Genomic DNA, 16,479 nt, shown 5'->3' on the forward strand with positions numbered 1-16,479 from the left:
TGTCATACAGAAAGAGTTCCATAAAAGTTGCTATTTTTAAAAAAATTGAGACCACACCGAATAAACTAGATAGCAACATGCTTTTTCCTCCTAGTTGATATGTCAGGATGTCTTCTGAACCGTGTTTTAAGTGCTCTGTGGTGTTTGTATCTATGTGCAGGTGTTTCTGTAGATAAATTCCTATAATTGACTTACTGGATGAAAGGACATAACTGACACGATGTTCATAGGTCCAAGGGCCTTGCCCTTCCAAGTATCACACTAGTGTCCACCCAATGGTTGATGAGATGTCAGGTTTTCCCGTGGTGAGCATTACTTCATATCATCCATCTTTTAGTCTTGGCAATTAGGAAGGATGTAAAAGTGTCTCGTTTCCTATCTTTAATCAGTGAAGTTAAATGTCTCTTCATGTATCTCCTTTTCTTCTTTTAGCAAGTGCTAATTTGCATCCTTTGTTCATTTTCCTTTGGGTTGTTAATTTTTCATTGATTGGTAAGAGTCCTTGGTAATAGGATTTGTCTTGTTTGATTTTTTTTTGTATATTTTGTAGAGAAGCTTGTAATTTTAACCTTGAGCTTTTGAATGTCTCTTCTGTGGTGTCTTGGAAAGCTAACAACTATGTTTAGCGTTTTATCTTTATGGTAAAAATGAGGTTTCCCCCTCCAGTTGTGAAAGCTATGCATATACAATTTTCTAAATCTGAAAAAAAGATGAAAAATTAGAAGGAAAAACAGCTACCAGCAAAAGAAAGGACATCGCTCTCAATATTTTGGTATTTTCCTTTTACTTGCCTTTGGTGGAGAATGTGTATCCATGGACTGGATGTATACGGGATAAAGAGGAGAGTCCAGTTGGGGAAATTTTAGCTTGAACAGCTGGTTGGCTGGTGGCCGCTGAGTTGGGGGAACCAGGTGCAGAACTAGTTTTCTTAGACCTTCAGGAGAAGATGCGAAGATGACAGTTCGAGAGAATGGAACTTCAGGACCAGGTCCGGGCTGCATAGGCCCACCAGAGTCATTGGCATTGACATGGTCTCCACAGCCAAAGGCAGGGGACAGGAGCATGGAGATTGAGGCATTTCTCCTATGTGAAATTGTGTTCAGGATCCTGGGTGACACAGCCATTTCATAAATCAGGGAACTTTCTGTAAGCTGTCAGGTTATAAATGCTTGAGGCTGCCAATCATCAGGTGTTGGCTAGTGCCTCGAGCAGAGTAGAGATTCGCAGTATTATGTTTACAGACTGATGTTTAAAGATTCAAGACACCTTTCCCCTCCTTGATGAGACCATTTTCATTTCAGATATTTTGGCAAAATCCCTAGTGACTGGATATTATTAACCTGTGAAGCATGTAAATCACATGCTGTCTTCTTTTGTAGCTTTGGAAGAAAAAGCTAATCTAGGTTAGGAGGATTTAAGACCTTGTGAGGAAATTCAAGACTTGGTGTCATAATCCCCAAGCCTTGCCTATGTTATGTAAAGTTTTTTTTTTTTTCCTGTGTCATGTCATCCTTGTTCTGTTCACTGTGAGTCCTCCCCCTCCAAGTGTCCTAGTTTCCCCCCTCCCCCCTCCACCTGTAACTGATTTTGAACAAAACAGGGAAACTTGGTTTTTTTCCTGCCTAGTATTTGGATTCTTCATAAGGTTACTCATTCTTTTAAAACAAGTGGTAATGCATTTTAGCAATCAAAAATTTTTTTTCTGGTTGTAAAAAAAATTAGACATTGGGGAAAATATTTATAAAACATAGGTCTACCTGTAATTGAATAACCAGAGAAAGATGAGTGGTTGCCGTTTTATTTTCTTTTTAGTTATATGTGTAAACTGGCTTACTTATATATGTAAATGGAAATAGTTTATTTAGAATAAGTCTATAATATTGCTTGGAATGATGAGCATTTTATGATAACTTGTAATATTATTAGAAAGATGATTTTTGAAGGCTGCAGAGCACATGGTAAATTTACAATGGCTTTTAAGGAAAAAAAAAGTTAAGATGATCTAAGTAATTGGCAAATTCTGCTAAGATAAAAAACCAAAAACAAAATCTCTGAAAAGTCTTTGGAATCCTACTCTGAAGTTCAGGTTTTGTGTTATTAATAAGATCTCGTTATGAATGAAATCAGCCTTTTTCCTTTTGGTTTATATTAACTTAAAATTTGCCTTTTCTATACTTCCTCTGCTTTCCATTGGCACATACTGATCCATTGTGACCCTTGGTGGTATTTCATAAGATCCCACCTCACATCCAATCCCAGTCTTCTAAGTGTAGTAAACAATATTGAGCAATTTTCTTGGTAATATGTCAGAATTGCTGGAAGCCATACAAATACACATTTAATTGTAGGCAATGCAGAATTAAGGCTTGCCATGAATTTTAAACATTATTTTGAAATTTTAATTTGGAGAAAAGGTCCCTAAGGGAGGTAAGTGAGAACAGAAGCAGTCTTGCCTATTGGCAAACTTCTGGGAGGATGCTCCCCCTCCTGCCCCAACCCAATTCACAGGCTTCAAGGCTTCCCTTCCGTCGGGAATTCAGGAAAAGAATCCCTTCCTTTTGGGATAAGTGCATGTTGCCCATACTATGGAACTGAAGTCTCTGTCTTAAGACACCGACGGCTTCCTGTTCATCAGATCCAGAGACCTATACTTGCTCAGCACATTCCTCCTCAACCTTTTTGTCGTCCTTGACTGTCTTATTAGTTCCTGGCTCCTCTTCGTTCCTCTCTGACCACTCCTTTTGTTAGATCTTCTCCAGGAGTCTAAATTAAGATTTTTTTACCTTGGAAATCTCATAGCGTCTGCTGTTGCCTTAGTAGAGATTAAAACTCACAAGCTATAAAAATGTATGCATGTAAATATGTAAAATTTAAAAACTAGACTAGGTTCTATATAGTTTTATAGCCTTTGTTCCTTAACATTCTGTTTTTCCCATGTTGTAAAATATTCTTTGAGGACATGAACGAACAGATAGCTGTAATTTAGTTTCTCTACTGTTGGTCATTTAAGGTTGTGTCTAGTTTTTTAGTTATTGTAATGAATTTATGGGTCTGTCACCTCACCTGACTATATCTCTGATTATTTCCTTAGGGAAGATTCCTTGGAATGGAATTATTAAAGGGGAGAGTGTCTCTAGCCTATTAGACTGTCTATAGGATCTCAGTTTCCTTTTCAGCCATGCCCCCTTTCTTAGGCTTTCCTCATCTTTATTCTGCTGCGGCAGATTCCTTGTTGACAGGTTCCAGTAACCTTAGGTTGCTCTGCCCACTGCTGACCACAGCATATCTGTGGCACCCCGCGTCCACACCCCTTTAGGGACCCCAGTTGCATTCATCCAACCAGCTTCCTTACCTTCTTCCTGGATCCTCCACCATGCAGGTGGGAACCTGTAGTGTCACACATGCTGGGACTGCTCTGAGTTTGTGGGGCAGTCTTCCAACAGACTTCGGAGCTGCCCTTCATCCCTTTTGCTATCTAGCTGTTCCAGACTTTGGTTCTCTTGACGCTCTTGAATCTGTGATTCCCTCACTCCCAACCCATAATCAGGTCTTCTGCTTCTTTGGAAAAAATAAAGCAAGAAATCGCAAAAAAGCAACCGTCAGAGGGAGAAATACTGCCTGTATTTTCCTGTCTACAGGGAAACTCCTGTCCCTAATTCCTGCCTTGTCTACAACAGCATTTGTCATTTATTCTTCTATACCACCTCTATACCCTCTCAGAAGTGGCTCCTCCCACTCCCCATCCCTTCTCTAGGGCCACCAACGCCTCCTCTCTGCACAAAGTCCTCTTCTTTTAACCCAGTGCTTCTCAACTTTGCCTCCCAGGGGACACTCAGCAATGTCTGGAGATGTTTTTAGTTGTCACCCCTGGGGGAGAACTCTGTCTAGTGGAGAGAGACCAGGAATGCTGCTGAATACTCTACAATGCACAGAGCAGCCCCCCATAATGAAGAATTACCTGACTCTGAATGTACCCAGGTTAAAAAACAAAATCCTGTTTTTTTTACTTCCTCTCCGACCTTGGCCACACTCCCTTAGTTCTCTAGCATCTATATCCTTGTCTCTGCACTACAGCTGCTCTGTAGAGCAGTGGATTTCCTTTTTGGGGATATTGGAGAGATTTGATAATTTCAGGCTATCCTCAGTTAATAGTAGAGTGGGGCAGCGATGCTAACACTTCATTAGGACTGACTGGGTTGAATCCCCATCAGCATTTATTCCTAGATGGTGGTGCTGCTCTAGTTGGGTTCCAGTTCCCTCTTTTAGACAGAGGGGCTTGAACTAAGACTTCTAACATTTCCTCTGTTGTTAACAGTTCTTAATTCAGGGCTAAGACTGCCGATTCAGTTGCCGATGGTTTTAGTTGCATTTTAGTGGAGGTTGAGCAGAAGCTGATTTCTGTGGGTCGAGGAGAAAGATGTAGATGGAGATCACTTGGTCAATGAGTTTGACTGTTCATGTAAGCAGGAGAATTGGAATTGGAAAGGTCCTCTGTAGACCTTTTTTGGTCCTTCAGCCAGAATAAGGTTTTCTCTGCGTTATTCAAGGCAGAGCCTCAGTAAACAGGGAGTAGAAATGAAGCGCTTCTTGGCTATGAGAGAATAGTTATTAATCAGAAATCTGAGATCTGTGGGGTTTTTTTTTGTATTCATAGTTATATTTAAGATTGTTTACTTAATGTATTAGCTTGCTAAGGCTACCATAACAAAGTACCAGACCGGGTGGCTTAAACAACAAGTTGATCTCACACTTCAGGGAGCTCAAATTCTAAGAGCAAGGGGTCAGCAGGGTTGGTTGCTTCTGAGGCCCCTCTCCTTGGCTTGCAGATGTCCATCATCTCCCCGTCTCTTCACGTGGTCTTCCCTTTGCTCCTGTCTGTGTCCGTGTTTTCTCTTGCGAGGACACCAGTCATATTGAACTAGAGGCCCGCTCTGAAGGTGCCATTGTGGCTCAGTTACTTCTTTGAAGACCCTGTCTCCAAACATAGTCACGTTCTCAGGACTAAGGGTTAGAACTTCAATGTAAGCAGTTAGGGGACACGATTCTCAGCTCATAACAGTTGAGTAGCATTTGATGGCAAGGATAGGTACTTTTTATCTTTTTTTTCTAAGTTTATTTTCAGTAATCTCTACACCTAACGTGGGGCTTGAACTTGCAACCCTGAGATCAAGAGTCGAGTGTCCCTCCTACTGAGCCAGCTTGCCACCCTGGTGCCTCTTATCTTTAATGGAACGGGCAAATTGCTAAATAACTTATTCAGCTTCTTTATGTGTATTATAGTATATTGTGGTTCTTATTTATTTAACCTTCCAACCAGTGTGTAAATGTGAACCAGCTTAACTTTGTAATTTTAGAGTCAAAGTTGGAGGCGTTGCTCTTACCACCTTGTGTGTCCTCACCTGCCAAATACTAGAAGCTTAGGGCATTTCCCTTGTTGTTTCAAGATTATTATTAAAAATGGTTGCAGTGTTCAGCCGGTCTGAAAGGGGTTATTCAGGGACAGGGTTTCTAGTGGTAACCCCCCGGGGCAGATGTTCTCCAGCAAGCCCTCAGTGATCCCCCAGCCACGAGAGGTCGCTGACTCCCCTGGTCATCTGCCTTGCCCCAGCACTTCCGGGAATCCCAGCCTTTGAGCCCCTGTGGGAACTTGAAAGTCTAGTTTAGAGGTGCTCTGCTGACGTGCCAGGAGGACTTCATGAATGAGCGTGTCACCCAATTTGAGGTTAATGTAGAAAGTTTGCTTTTCCTACAAGGGGGGCACTTCCTATCTCAGCCACACCTGCTGGGCTTGTAGACCTGGGTTTCCATGTGGCTTTGGACGAGAGTAGAGAAGTGGAGCTTAGTGCCCGTCACGAGCCAAAGAAAGAGCACATGTTTTACTTGGTCCCTGGGTGTCCAGTAAATAAAGGGTGGTCAGGGCTGTAAACTGTACCCCTCCAGTGGGACACAGTGCTAACATAGTACCAAGGTGAGCTCTGCTGGCCCTCACTTAATGCTCTGGGTCTATACCAAAGGACACCCAGCTGGTTGATCTGAAAATGAGTTTGCACACCAGGGATTGTGGATTGGTGTATAGGGTGGTGCTATCTCTCCGGTGACACCCGACACCCCCCTGGCGTGTCAATTTTGAATGGTGTTGTAGTTTGCATCATAGTTACCTCTCCTTCGGCCTCTTGCCCCTGCAAGACTTGCAGCTTTTGGGCTGCCTAGCCTGGCCCAGTTGGTGGAGCATACGACTCTCGACTCCCAGGGATGTGAGTTCGAGCCCCACGTTTGGCATAGAGATTAATTAAAAATTAAAAATAAATAAATCTTTAAAAACTAAAAGAACTCTTTTCAGCTTTAGAGGTCCAGCAGGTGTTCTCTAGCTTGCCTGGTGTGTGCGGTCCCCCCAACGGAAACTGGAAAGAGGCCGAGTTCGTTGTGAGGGAGGAGGATAGACCTCTCCTGTCCTCCCACCCCCGTCTTCCCAGGAAACTCAGTTGCAGCTTTAAATACACAAAACAGCGCAGCCCCAGTTATGGTTCTTAACAGCACCAGATGCTCCCGGGTTAGGGTATCGCCCGTGCGCTCCTCTACCAACCCGGGCGAGAAGCCACTTGCAGAGGCCCTGCTGCAGGTAACCAAACGTTAGGGCACCGGGTGGCTGAGGGAGCTAATTGCTGCGCTGGGTGGAGTTACCTAATCCTTACGGTAGGGGTGGAGCTCGACTCCACTCCTTTTCCACCAACAACACTTCTTCTAGCTGTCATTGAAGTGAGTCATCCGTATAAGTAGCGAGCTCCCTGCGTTCCTCCTCAGTGGTGTTGGGACTTCCTGGTGGTCCCCGCGTGCCGGCACAGGTGTGTGCGGGGACAGCTTTCCTGCCCGGGGAAGGAGGAGCCAGGAGCCCCCGGGGTCGTCCAGGTAGAGTCCCAGCCGAGTGACCGCACGGCCGGCCCAACCCCAACCAGACGCTTCCCGGCAGGACAGATGGCTTGTTTTTCATGAGCCTTGAGGACAATTACAGGTAAGAACAAAGACGCCACTGTATGTTTGTTATGTGAACGTGTAACCTCTGTTGGCACAGAGTTTGATTTTGGTGTAGGGCTGGTTGTGTGTGTGTGTGTGTTTTTTTTTTTTTAATATCTGTGGCATTTTTCTAGCAAGATTTCCCGTGATAAATGACTTTTCAGTGTTCAGAGTTGGCTGGAGCTGATCACTCACACCCTTGCTTCGTGTAGACGGGATGGTCGGCGAAGAATGAAACTTGGAAAGAGTTGTGATCTGAATTCTCCCGATTTCTTCCCTTTTGCTTTCTTATCTCTGTCTTGACCAGGAAAACGTATGCTTTTTTTTTTTTTTCTCAAAATGAAAGCACCATGGATACCTTTGTTTTCTTTTTGAAAATAATGGAAAATGTAGACCACGTCGGTTCTGTGGATGTTCTCTCGCTTAGAAGTCCGTGGTGTAGGAAGAAACAAGTTGTCTTTCCTCCAGTTCTCTTGTGGGTCTCTCTTTGGGTATTTCTGACTTAGAAATCTCCCTAGCGGAGAGGAGGACTCCAGCTCTACTTGGCTTCAAATGAAAATAACATCTTAGGTTGGAAATGGTTGGCTTGGAGAATGATTTACGGTTTCTATCTGAATTGTGAGTTGGCAGTGAGAGAAATCTTTCTCCCCTTAGTATTTGGCTCTCCTAACTTATCCTGAATGCATTTATTATCGCCATTGTGGTTATGATTGGTTTGAGAGTCTGTATTCAACTGAGTTTTTCCTTGAGGTTTTGCTCTCATTTTCCCACCCTTACTACTCATATGTCGGAATACACTTTATGATTAACACGTGATTTTTGTTTCTTTACTGTCTCATTTGATGGTGATTCATAAACTGTTAACTAGTTAGCGTGTCGGTGAGTGTTGTCAAGGCCTGAAATAAATTGGAGTGCAGGCCACACCTTTATATTAATGAGCTAGGTTGCTTTCAGACAGGTATTCCTAATGTTAAATGTTAAGATGGATGGAATTTTAAGACAATAAATAAAAGTGTATCAACGATGTAAGATGGCAAAGCTTATAGTCAAATCTTAGTCATTCTTTAATAAATTATTTCACATTGTGAAGTATGTTGTTCACAGGTGTTAAATTGTGCCAGACAAGTGAAAACAAGCAGCCAATCTATAAGAGAAAAGGAGATTTAAAGAACCTATGTTTTATTGACCCCCCCCTCCTATAAATATTCATGGAGAGGACAAGGTGAACTTTAATTCCCGTAGGAATTTGAGTAAGCTGGTGAAATGAGGTGAGGGGGAAAAAAGCTTTCTATTAGGGTTTGAAAAGAAAGTGGAATGATTCTTGCAGATGTGACAGATTTTTTTTTTTGAGTTCTTTATTGCAACTGAATGTTGATGTAAAACAGCATGTTTAGGACATTCTCTTGCCAGTGTGGAATATAATATATAAAATGAAGGCAGGGGTGGAATGATAGGAATTTGCTATCGGAGGAACATAAACATTTTATCTTAAAGTGGTTGGGGTGGGTGGGTGCGGTGATAGTGGGGAGCCCTGTATACTTATTGACAACATCTTGGAGGTAGTTGATGATAACACGGGGGCTTTTATGATCACGACAGTTGTGTTGGGATAGCAGGGTGGTTTTGATTTCTTTTGAATTTCATTCCAGGCAGTATTTGCCCTACCATCTATACTGTATAGTGTCTTTCCAAGTCAATTTTCAAGTGAAGGCATTTCTTTTCATTTCTTTCACTTTGGCAGAAATCTTTCCTCCTGGTGATTTCCCTCCTTGCTCATTTTGGGTTAGCTAGCAATGATTTAATGTGCTAGCAATGTAGAGGATGTCCCATTCTATAGGTCAGCCCAGAGCCAGCCAGCTAATCTCTCACCTTGGATCTCAGAGGCTTCTGAGGTCATTCACCTTCAGGGTGATGGCAACAGCACGTGTTCTCAAGTGTTTTCAGAATCTCCCTCAACTATGTTCTCAGTGGCTCAGAATTCCAAAGAGAGTCACGTGGCACACCTTCACCTACTGTAAATATTTGTGCTCCTTGTGTGTTTGGCCTGCTTTTCTTGGAAGCACAGGAGCACAGGTTAAGTAGGAGCACAGGTAAACAGGAGCACAGGTAGGCAGCTCCCCGTGTGATCCTGCCCACTGGCCAGGACTTGTGGTTCAGGCTTGAGTTGCGACTGCCCTCTTGAAATCAAAGAGGACTTTGTTTCTGACTCCTTGAAAGGCCCAAGGTTCCAGATCTTTTAGAATGTTCCTCCTGCCCTGCTGTTGTTGTCAAAACTGGATTAACCCAAATAATCCTGAGATCTTTTCAGGTAACCATGAGCTGTAGTCTCTCAGCTGAGACCAGTGTTTGTTCATCTTAGAGGTGATTACAGGAAGAAAAGTCAAAATTCCATCTCCTAAGAGGATACTTGTTGTGATGAGCACTGAGTCATGTATAGAATTGTCGAATCATTATAGCATATACCTGAAACTAAAATATAACATTAATTATACTTGAATTTAAAAAGTTTAAAAGGAATTCCAGGGCCTGATTGACATCATTCCAGAAAACAAAGGATTGATTTTCTTCTAGATCATGGAAGACTCAATGGAAATTTTTGGAATGGCACATGAGACATGTGACATATCATCACACCTTAGAGGCAGTTAACAGTGTTACTTCACACTAAGTGGAAACAGAGATGACAGATCCAAGTTGAGTAGATAGAGCTTCATAGACATACATAAAAAAGCACCACTTGCAATGATTTGGGTTGTCCTGCTCATCTGTTACTCATTGAGCCTGCTGCAGGCAAGGGATCACATGAAATTCTAAACCACCTGTGACTCAGGTCAGTACCTGGAAACCCCGTCACATTATGAGGGCGTTTGGTCATGGATTCTGGAGCAGAGGCTGTGCAGAGTCCTGGGGCTGTGATCTTCAGGAGCATGTGCCAGTTGAAGGGATTTGAACCTTCAGCTCAGTTAACAAGGTTGAGTTTATTGTGGCCAAGATCGGCTGTGCTAAGCAGGCAAGCTTGAGACTCTGTGAGGTCTCTGGCTTCATTAAAGGGAATGGTGTGGAGGCTTTAATGTATTTTAATATATTCCTACTCCTTCCTCATTGCCCTTTTGCGTTGAGGTTTGAACCTGTGTTCCTCACTGAGCCGCGTATCTGAAAGAGGTGTGCTCTCTTTGGACAGTGTCCTATCTGGTGTTCTATTTGTATGACTGTTTTAACTCCTTGACCAGGCTATTTAAGACAGGTGTAACATCCTGTTCGTTCCTTTAAATGATTCCTCTTATTTTTCAGCCTGTCAGTTACCAAATATTTATTAAGTGTCTTTCTGCTAGACATTGAGGGCTTCTTTTTTCCTACAGTTGGCATTTCTTGCTGAGCTAAAATTCTTTCAAGGTTGATTTCCACCACCACCCCCCTTTGTTTTCACCTCATGTTTAAAAAAAAAAAAAACTTTCACAGCCGTTAAGAACTGGGCTGAGTGAAGATGACAATCAAAGTCAATTAAGACTTAATTGATTTGTAAGATTCATGAGCCCAGGAAAACAGGTTCCCCTAATTATGTGAGCTGGTTTAAAACATTTTTTCAAGTCTTTGTTCATGGATGAGAAGCCACACACCAAAGGCAGAGTAGTTTTCTTTCCGTGTGTGCTGATGGAACTCGCTTTGCTGGGGGTACAAATGAACCTGATGGCTAGAGAGGTTATGTAAAGCAGGGAGGTGTGCGAGTCAGAGAGGGGGACCCGGAAGAGGACTGGAGGCACTGTCACCTGTGTGGAGCTGCAACTCCCAGGAGATCATACATCACCCCTGAAATGATCTCGCTGTTTAAATTCGGATTTTAGTATGACACAGCTGGGGAGCTTTGATGAGAAGGCCAGTGTCTTGGCTTAGCAAGAACCCGTCTAGGGTTAAGACCCACAGACTCAGCAGTGGGGTCCCTCTCTGGGCAGGAGCCTCCGGCCTCTTCATCTGCCTGGAGCAGCAGGTCCTGGCCTAATCCTAGGTGTTACCTGCGTCATAATTAACTCACCCTTTTGTTGTGCTTGGGCACATCTATATTTGGCCCTGCTGTTTTGTTATTTTAAGGGAGGGGAGATGTGTGGGCAGAGAACAAAGTGAAAAGCAATCTGGGAGCTCCCCAACTGAGCATGCACCAGTTAGAGCTTGAATGGCCTCCCGGTGTTGAGGTGAAACTTATTTTCTCAAGTATGCCTTGGGCACCTCAGGGGCCACTCAGATTCCACGTGCTGGGCAGGCTGCACAGCCTTGTGTGGACACCTGCCCCCGCCCCCCCCCCCCCCGGCATTCCCCCTCCAGGAGCTGTAGCCTGGTGGGAAGAGACCAATAACCAAGTGAACAGTTTCTGTCATTGGAGGCATGTGAGAGTCTTTAAAGTAATGAAATCAGAGGACACCTTGGTGGCTTAGTCGGTGAAGCATCTGCCTTGGGCTCTGATTGTGATCCCAGGGTCCTGGGCTTGAGCCTCAGGTTAGACTCCTGTTCAGGGGGTAGCCTGCTTCTCGCTCTCCCTCTTCCTCCTGCTTGCTCTCTCTTTCTGTCTGTCTGTCTGTCTGTCTGTCTCTCTCTCTCTCTCTCTCTCTCACACACACACACACACACACACACACACATACATTCTACCTCAAATGAATACAATCTTTTTTTAAAAAAATGAGAAGGGGAGGGTATCACAATTGTGCAGTTAGGTGAGCGTTTTTCCTTCTGCATGGGAATTCCAGATACTTCCCAGTATGATTGATTTGGGTTAGTATGGAAATTGTGGCCAATGTGAGGGTAGTGGTGGCTTTGAAAATCCTGTAAAACATCCTTTGCCTAGAAAACTATACCTTGTTGTGCCTAGAAGGGTAAGTGGTCAATGATCTTAGAGCAAAATGAAAAGATATTTCTTGGGGGGAAAATGTCCATCATTTTTTAAAAAAGATTTTATTTATTCATGAGAGACACAGGCAGAGGGAGAAGCAGGCTCCTCGTGGGGATCCTGATGCAGGACTCGATCCCAGGTCTCCGGGATCAAGCCCTGAGCCAAAGGCAGGTGCTCAACCACTGAGCCACCCAGACGCCCCTCAAACATTTTCAAGTATCATTTAGTCTGATTGGAAACAAGGGGCATCTACATCCATGAAGTGGCTTAAAAGTGAATTATTCCTATAACAGGTGTGGTGGCCTAAATACACAGGCAGAGGGTTGAACTGGTGGCCACACCACTGACAAGATACAAGTTTTGTCATTTGCCAAATGGAATCGTTAGGTAATGTGACCTCCCAGAGTTTTCTTCTTTTCTCAAGTCAAGATTTGTTCTAGCAACCCATGGAAGCAGACCTCGTAAACTGGCAGTGTGTTAGAACCTGACGCTAACAGTGGAGAGGGAAGGGGAAGGTGAAAACCTGCGGAGCAGCCCCCTTCTGAGCTAGGGACCCCCTAACCCGGCATCGCTGGGGATGGGGCTCCCGAGGTTTCCCGGCTCCCAGGCTGTGAGTTTCGGGCCCTGCTTGCGAGCAGGGGAAGCCCTTGGGACCTGCTGAGGTCTCCTCGCTGTGCAGGATGACAGCAGCTCAACAAGTGCAGAGGGAACGAGGGAGCCTGGCGGTCGCAGGTGCCTAGAGGTGCCCAGTGAGGTTTCCGGGAGCAGGGGGCAGCCTGTGGACCCAGCCTCCCCAGGGCCTTCCTGGTCCTCACTTGGCTCTCCTGGAGGTTGTGGCTTCCGAGTTGTCAGTGCTTGAGGTGAGTGGTCCAGAGGTCCCCTCGCTGCATCCTGTGCGGCAGCCTGATGGGGTGATGGGGTTGGCTGGGTGGCTCTCGTCACTTTGGGATCATATCTGACCGGAGACTCTGGGCCGTGCTTTTCCTAAGGGTCTGGGCTGAACCTCCCGGCGTCTGGTTCAGGGCGAGGTCTGGCCCCGGGGAGCAGCTCGGGGGGCTCCTTGCAGCTCCTGGCCCACATAGCAGGTGCTTTCCCGTGGTGGCTCTGTCCTGTGTCGTTGCCGCTGTGGGGTTCAGCGTTCAGCCGGCTGCAGCCACGTGTTCCACTGTGCTTTTACTTCGCCTTAATCCTTTATTAATTGCCTCTCGTTCCCACTCCCTGAGAGCAGATTATCCTGCACTTTCGGCTCCTACTCCATGACTATTGGATTTCTTTGTTTTCAGCCAGGACTTGAGGGAAAAAAAAAAAAAGAAATTGCAAATGAGGCTGTTTCCATCCAGTGTACTCCTTTGTTAGCAGCATTTTACCTGGAAGTACTAGGGTTGGCCATCGCTCAGCCTGTGAACCTCTCGTGTCCCACGATCTGGTCCGTGTTGTGCCAGGATCTGCCCACCAGAGCTATCCCGCCCCTCTGGTGCCCAGGGCCCTGCAGGCCCAGCCTGCTCTTGGGCCATCACGATACCCTGAAAGCAGTTACTTACTGCAGTCCTACCTTGTGACTGGAGTGTCATACGCACAAGTGACTGAGACCTGGATGGCTTGTTAGGATCTTCTGGACCAGTAGCCAAAACGGACACATCAGTAAAGGGTGACTATACTGATTGGCCTCTACCAGCAGGAGAGGGGTTTGGGGTTAGGTGGCGTTCTCAGAGACCGTCGGAGACCGTCGAGCTGGGCTTTAAGGATGAGTGAGGACCACATGCAAGCAGGGTGGACTCAGGGTGTTTCCAGCAGAGGGAAACACGTGGGTATGCTTAGAGAACTAAAAATCATCCCCCCTCCTCGGCTCAATGTGGGTGATGGTGTTGTAGAGGCAGATGGGGGCCAGGGCTGGGCAGGCGGTGTATTCTGCAGACTTCGTCTCCGGGGTTACAAAGAACCAGCTCCCGGTGGGTGATTCCTACGTGTTGGGCTTGGGCAATTGCCTTAGTATTTGGCTGCATTAGCAAGATGGGGCATAGAGGAAGTTGGGGCTTGCAGTGAATTTCATCTTTAGGTGTTTAATCACAGAGATTGGATGGCCAGAAGATTCCTTCATTTGTTTGCCTAGTGCTCAAGCCTTAGGTCTTCAAAATTATAGACTACAGAATATAGAGTATAAATCTAATTAGCAGGTAATAATTGGTATTTGGCTAGACTACATAGTTATCCCCACGCATAGGATTTCTCAAATTTAGATTGCATGTGTCTGGGTAGGGCTTTGTGTTCACTCATAAGGAGTCCTGCTGCTACCTGAACATTAATTGCCAAGGTCTCAAACTGCTTGCCCAGGATGGTTACTGAATAATATTTCTGCAGAATGGGAAGCGCATATGCATGTTCACCTTGCTGGGGGTAAAGTATCGTACCTTATCCCCTAGTGACCCAGTGAGGGGAGAGGTTATGTCTTGCTTTGTGGTGACACCTGCTGCATCCGGAAGTGGCAGATAGTGGATTTTACTTAACTTGCGATCACTGTTGAATGGCATTTCAATCCACACCGGCTGCATAAAGATTTGAGGTTAAGAAACTTGAGAAATCCATGTTTTGGCAGCTCAGGCAAGACACATTTCCAAACGTGTGACCATGGGAAGAAGTTACCCTGTCATAGTGGTGGGTAGGAAGTCCAGCAACCAGGAAGCATTTATTGAGGGTTTGTTCTGTGGGTGAAAAATGCAGACCACCCAAGAAGGTAGATAGTGCCCTTAAGTGACTTGCAAATAGTTTAAAAGAATTAAGTTTACACACTTGAGGAAGGACAAATGATACAGAAAGGCCACGTGATTTGGTGCCAAAGGAGTGGTCTAAACAGTCACAACTGTACGAATGTAGAGCGTGGGGAGGCCGGTTAGTATATGGTGGTTGGTTCTGTGAAGGAGAGAGGGAGGTGGTGCTGGCTCCCTGGATTTCCCCTGGAGTGAGGGGAGAAAACCTAGGCACCTGTAGCGAGCGTGCAACCAGGGTAAGAGGGCTGAAAACTTTGAAGGCAGTAGATTGGTGTATTTGAGGAATCAAACAGGTGTGGATGTTGGTGACAAGTGGCTAAGATTCTGTACTTACTGCCTGGTAGAAATCCTTAAGCATAGGGTAAAAGGAAAGCAAGGATCCCATGTCCTGATTCAGTATAATAGACGTCCGACCACTACAGTTATTATGGGAAAGGTGCATTTTATTGTGAAAATTCTCTTAATCTGTTCTGTGTGCTCTCATCCCCTGATCATTTTAACACTTCTCCAGGGTCCCAGGGACCAGGAGAGACACATAGATCTCTACAACAAAGTCATCTAGCAGCATAAAACCTCAGTGCTCCAACACCCTCTGCGACGTGGGATGGTGTGAGTAGGACCAATACCTACCAACAATTCTAGAACCTACCCTAGGCTCTCTTTAGAAATCCTTCAATAGCCAGTCTCATCTAACATGGTTACCTAAGGGAGGACTTTAAAATACTTGTTTTAAAATACTTGAACACAAAGGGAAATCTCCCTATGTAGCTAAGCTTTGGAGATGTGGTCAGGGGTCTGGTGGTGTTCACCCCAGTGAGGAGCAAGCAGGTCAACTTGAGAGGTTTCATACTGATGAAGGCTTTATTTCTTCTATAAACTCCCTTTCTTCTTGGCAACATGCAGGCCGGGAAGTCCAAACATGGGTACCTGCAATACATTCACTGCATCACTGCGGGGGAAGAAAAAAAAAGTGTCTCCCCTGTAAGTTCTCTCTCGGGAGCATGAAGGTGGGGGCATTTTCATCACCTGGCCCACTTCCTATTGATTATACTTGTTTTTCTTCCTGTGGTGATAACTGTGAAGCATAATTGTTTTGCCTCTCTTTTAAAATTTTTAAAAAGCCTTGTGGTGACACCGTATAGAACTCAGCATCATGGAAAGGTCAAGGGTCTAGTGGTTTGTTTGCGTGTGTCATGTAGCCTTGGAGATAAAACTTCATAAAAATTATTTTGCATTTTTTTTAAAGAGTTGAGGGTGTATTCTGTTTCTGTGAGGAATTGCAGATTCACAGGCAGCTGTGTTTCGGTGAACAGTCTGGACGGGATGGGGGGGGGGGCTTTAGGAGGGACCTGTATTTTACCTGGTGGTCTACGACTTGGAACAGGTACGTAATCCCTTATCTGTTCAGAATCCTTCCTTAAGCAGTTTCAAAATCCAAAAAGCCCTGGCAACTGGGACTTTTTTTGTAGTCTTGTGGGAAGCTCCTTTGATGGCAAAACCTGACCTGAACAGATTCGAGAGTGTTTCTGGGTTTCGTGTAGAACATTTAATGTAACTATTCATACATAGAGCATGGATCTAAGATTTGATTATGGATCTTGCCCCAAGCCTCTCCTGGGAACGTTATGTAGGAATTCAGACAGGGTCATCTCTCTGAAACAAGAGGAAAGTGAGAGTTCTAGGATACATTTGGGTCTAAGGGTTTCTGAGAAAGACTGGCTTTAATGGGTTCTCGGTTCCCCGTGGTTACTGTAATGAAGTCCCGCCAACTTGGTGGCTTAAAACCTAGAAATGTATTATCTGTTCTGGGGGCTGCAAGTC

General features: G+C 44.9%; 1 protein-coding gene across 8 annotated transcripts in view; it reads left to right on the forward strand.

The window, feature by feature from the left end:
* The window catches only part of LOC129495404 (E3 ubiquitin-protein ligase NEDD4-like), a 336,680-nt gene that overhangs the window by 153,472 nt on the left and 166,729 nt on the right, over positions 1–16,479 (forward strand). The window contains exon 1 of one of the 8 annotated variants that reach the window (XM_055302867.1): positions 6,771–7,009. The exons of the other annotated variants lie outside the window; for them this stretch is intronic. Within the exon in view, the coding sequence (XP_055158842.1) occupies positions 6,987–7,009 (23 nt within the window). The 5' untranslated portion in view covers positions 6,771–6,986. Of the gene's footprint in view, positions 1–6,770; positions 7,010–16,479 lie in introns of those variants that run through there. 8 annotated transcript variants of the gene reach the window in all.

This window comes from Nyctereutes procyonoides, unplaced genomic scaffold, assembly GCF_905146905.1.
Source record: "Nyctereutes procyonoides isolate TBG_1078 unplaced genomic scaffold, NYPRO_anot_genome, whole genome shotgun sequence".
Classification (NCBI taxonomy): Eukaryota; Metazoa; Chordata; class Mammalia; order Carnivora; family Canidae; genus Nyctereutes; species Nyctereutes procyonoides.